The following is a 4,470-nucleotide window of genomic DNA, read 5'->3' as shown; positions in this document are numbered from 1 at the left end:
GACTAAGTCGCCTAAGTCAACTTTCTCTAATTTCTTTACGATGATTTTCATCTATCTTATAAAATATACGGATTCATAGTCAACTTTCTGAAACAATTTTTTTAAAAAAGAAATAAACTTTTATTTTTTTGATTTTAAAGTAGATAACAAAATTAAAGAAAGAAATAAGTGGAAGTAGCATTTCATTTGATTTTCAAAATCTAAGAATTCAATAAATAAATAAAACCTTTTTTTTTTTATACCAATTTGATTTTGGATCTTTCATTTTTTACAGTTAAGCTTAGTAAACATTCTTCTATATATTTATCATTGTATTATTAATGATAACGTTCAAAAAGAAAAAAAAAAAATACTAAGCCAATTATTAAAAAAGAAATAACTGAAAAGTAGTATTCTTAAGAATTGATTTTCAAAAAATCTAAAAGTAAAAAAAAAAAAAAAAAAGAAAAGAAAAGAAAAGAAAAAATATTAGAACCTACCCATTAAAATTTACTAATTGTCGATTATGTCTTTTAAAATTAATAACACATTACTACCGCATTGATTTCTTTTTTTTTTTAATTTTAAAAAATGGTTATTTTCGAATATAGAAAAATAAATAAAAATGTTTACAAAATATAGCAAATTTTAGATCTATCAATGATAGACACTGATATATTTCTATCAGTATCTATCAGCGTCTACCATTAATAGTTCTAAAATTTTGTTCCATCTTGTAAATATTTTCAACAATTTTACTATTTGAAATAATTTTCTTTTAAAAAAAAACAAAACTAAGCCAAATTTTGAAATATAATAAATGGTTTTTTAAAAATTTGTTATGGTTGAAAAAGGTATAGGGTATTGAGAATGAGAGGAAATACATGCATGTAAGAAACAACTAAATTAGAGGAAATAAATAAATAATAAAAAGTAGGGCAAAGTCAATAGATTATGAAAATACATATGAATGAATATGATCAATTTGTTAAGACTCATAATCAAATCAAGGAGTTAAAGAATTAGAATGATTTGAATTTTTTTTTTTAAAGTGTTTATTATTTAAGAAAAAAATAATTTTCATTAGGTGTTAAAGCATGTTTTTAGACTTTTTACCTCACTTATTTGTTTTTATGATGAAGTTTGAGAAAGCTAAAATAATGTTTGAGATAAATTTTTGTTGAGTTAGAAACTTTATATTTTATTTTTTGTTATAATGAATGGGTCTCAAAGTTTGTTATGCCTAGAAGATATATTGATTCATTAGTGTCGTGTTAATATCCATTCATATATTACATTTATAAATTTATCCTATACATTTATAAACTTCCGTAGATATATGAATTTTACACCCTTCATTACGTTCTTTCTAGGCAAATATCGTGTGATACATATAATTTTATCAACTAAACTCCTAAACTTTCATAAACAAATCAATTTAGACTCTCATCTAAAACTTCTTTTGAAAAGTGTCCATACATCAAGTTTAATCATCTATTTTATTAATTCAACATCTCGAAAAGTCTACACACGTATAATAATGATGCATCGACAATTTTCAAATGTAATCTTAATAAAGAGTTAAATAATTGATTCACTTATAATAATTTAAAAGATAAATATTTTTAAAAAATATATATAATTCTTACAATATTTTTTAAATCAAATCTAAAAAGAGACGATTAATCGGTAAATTTATAAAATTCAAGATTTAAATAGGTATAATTTAAGGGATGTAAAATGAAAATTTCTCAAAAATGGATTATAGACAACATGATTTCACATTTTTCTTGAATAGCTAGCCTCACGCACATATGTATAGATTTAAAAATCTTCCACGTGGTCTGTCATGCATGCATTTTCGGAAACCGGTGAGATGTGAGACTGTGAGAGTTGTAATATTTTGGATTTAATTATTCTTCTTTTGGCTTATTTTTCAAAAGAATTTGAGGAATATTCTTTTTAAATAATAATATGGATAACTTGAAATTATCATATATATAAATATATATTTATTAAATCTGTGGATGGATGATGTTTTACTTTATTTGAAAAAGAAAATAATGGTATGAAACAAAATTTAATAATTATTAAGAAAAAATCTTAGTTTGTCACACGATCAACTCTTCTCATATATACATATATACAAACTTGGATGCATCCCGTGTTGTACTCATTTTTGTAAAACTCACTCGAGTATCAACGTGTGCATGGAGATCAGTATAGTGTTGTGGCTACACTCAAATATTACTCATATAATTGAATTATTTATTTTCTATGGTGAAGTAAGAATAATAAAAAGGATGTGGTTTAGAATGTATACATTTTTGTTTAGTTCATCGGTTTGTGATGTGACAAACTTTTTTTCCAAATATATATTTTTGATTTTTTTTTTTTTGTTATGTGATTTTGGAATGATGAAATAGGATAAATGCAATCCATTGAACCTAAATATGACTTTCCATGAAATAAAACATAATGGCAATACTTGGTGGATTAATAATTATGGATGTATCCGATTTCTATGCTTTCACGTTCTCCACACAATATATTAAATTATTAAATAAGAATAAGTACTTACAACACAAACAATTATGATACGAAAATGGGGTGATGCACAAAGTAGAGATAGACCCAGATATATCTGAGTAATTTCCATACTGAATACACTTTCTAATCATATGGGAAATTGTGATTGGGAACATTGGGTCAAAAGATAGGTGGGAATGCAGATGCAGTGGGATTTTCATCTTTAATTACCACTAGTTACTAAAGGACAAAAATGCCCCTAGTAATTCGTTTACCAAGATAATAAAAAAACTTAGAAAAAGAAAAATAAAAATAAAAAGTTTAACCCCAAGGCTTATAAATAAACTCCATTGTTGCACCTTAAAATCAGAGTCCAGAAAGAACAAGAAGAACAAGAAAGACAGAGAGAGCCTCGATGACGAGGAAGAAAGTGAAGTTGGTTTGGATTGCAAGCGATAATGCAAGAAAAGCCAGTTTCAAGAAACGAAGGCTCGGATTGTTAAAGAAAGTAAGTGAACTCACCACTCTCTGCGGCGTTTTCGCCTTTTCCGTCGTCAATGGCCCCGACGAGGACCATCCTGTCATCTGGCCATCTCTCTCCGTCACTCAACACCTCTACCATCGCTTTCTCAGCCTTCCGGAAGTCGAACGCCAGAAGAAAATGACGAATCAAGAGACATATCTCAAGGAATGCACCACCAAAGCTCATGATATGCTAAAGAAACTCATCAAGAAGAATCAAGAACTCGAACTTGATCTTCTGATGCATCAATTGCATCAAGGTCATCATATTTCCCAACTCATCAATGGGGAATTGCTCGCATTGTTCTGGATGGTCGGAGAGAGAATAAGAGACTGCCAAAAACGAATCGAGTATCATCAACAGGTTCATCGTCTTCCTCCTCCTCCTACTGAATTTGTTCCTTCTAACTCTCATCTGCTTGAAATAGGGAGCAATGAGATGGATCTTTTTGATAATGGAAGGAATTTGATGGATCAATGGTTTATTGATATGTTGATGAGTTCGAATGATAAAATTGGGGGAAGTAGTAGCAATATGGCAGGGGAGTTAAGGTTTGTTCAATCAGAAGTGAATATGGGCGATTTGATGAATGGAGAAAATTTGGTGGTGGGAATCAGCGAATTAGGCGGAACGGAAACGATTATTGTTGAAGGAGATGGCGATGAGAACATTTTGTTATCGGAGTGGAATTTTGGGGTAAATGACAATTCTGGAATGTGTGAGATTGAGAAGCTTGTGAACGACATTAATGGCGTTGGTGTTGAGGCTACTGTTAGTCATATGGATTTCACTCACCAAGCGGGTTTTGGAATCGGTGGTGACGTCAATGGTGGAGACCCTATGGGGAGTCTGTACTCCGATGCCTGTTACTACGGCGACAGTGGTGGTGTAAGGATTGATGTGAATGATGATGTAGAGATGTTGCTTCAAGGATTGTTTGAAAGTGAAATAAGCTGCAGCAATGGAAATGGAAATGGAACTGAAATTCAACATGGAAATGGAAATGAGAATCAGAATAATGAAGGTGAAGACGTTGAAGATGATCTTCTAAGTAAGGAATGGCAAAACAAATTTACTCCATGATTGCTTCTTCTTAATTAAGTTCTAAATAATGGAGGAATTTGAGGGTTACTCCAATTTTCTCTATCTCTATATATAAAAATATTATGATGGTATGAATTATGATCTAGTGTCTAAAGAAAATAGAATAATGTGTTAGTTTCTTATGAGTAGTTAAAATCTAGTTCTCTTTTTTAAGTGTGGATTAATTGAAATATTTGTGTAGTCTACTTAAGCATTTTCTAGAGATTAAAAAAAATATATATGATCATCATGGCTAATGATCACTATTTTAGTATTTGTCCAGATAATTCTGTATCAAGTTTGTATAAGTTAATTGAGTGAAGTTTAAATTGTCTCTTTTTATAAGAATTTAAATA

At 29.3% G+C, this 4,470-nt stretch overlaps 1 protein-coding gene across 1 annotated transcript; it reads left to right on the top strand.

Moving 5' to 3' along the window:
- Window positions 1-2,923: 2,923 nt before the first annotated feature.
- Window positions 2,924-4,114, top strand: LOC150031173 (uncharacterized). The gene has a single exon (XM_090309243.1). The coding sequence runs from the start codon at window positions 2,924-2,926 to the stop codon at window positions 4,112-4,114; it is 1,191 nt and encodes a 396-aa protein (XP_090165369.1).
- The last annotated feature ends 356 nt before the right edge of the window (window positions 4,115-4,470 follow it).

This window comes from Benincasa hispida, unplaced genomic scaffold (genome assembly GCF_027475165.1).
Source record: "Benincasa hispida cultivar pf3 unplaced genomic scaffold, pf3_genome.v1.1 HicScf1440, whole genome shotgun sequence".
Lineage (NCBI taxonomy): Eukaryota > Viridiplantae > Streptophyta > Magnoliopsida > Cucurbitales > Cucurbitaceae > Benincasa > Benincasa hispida.
The sequence above is the reverse complement of the archived record's forward strand: the minus strand, read 5'-3'. Positions and strand labels throughout refer to the sequence as shown.

Coding starts and splice junctions, on each gene's coding strand:
- LOC150031173 (XM_090309243.1), top strand. CDS start 2,924: ATGACGAGGAAGAAAGTGAAGTTGGTTTGGATTGCAAGCGATAATGCA.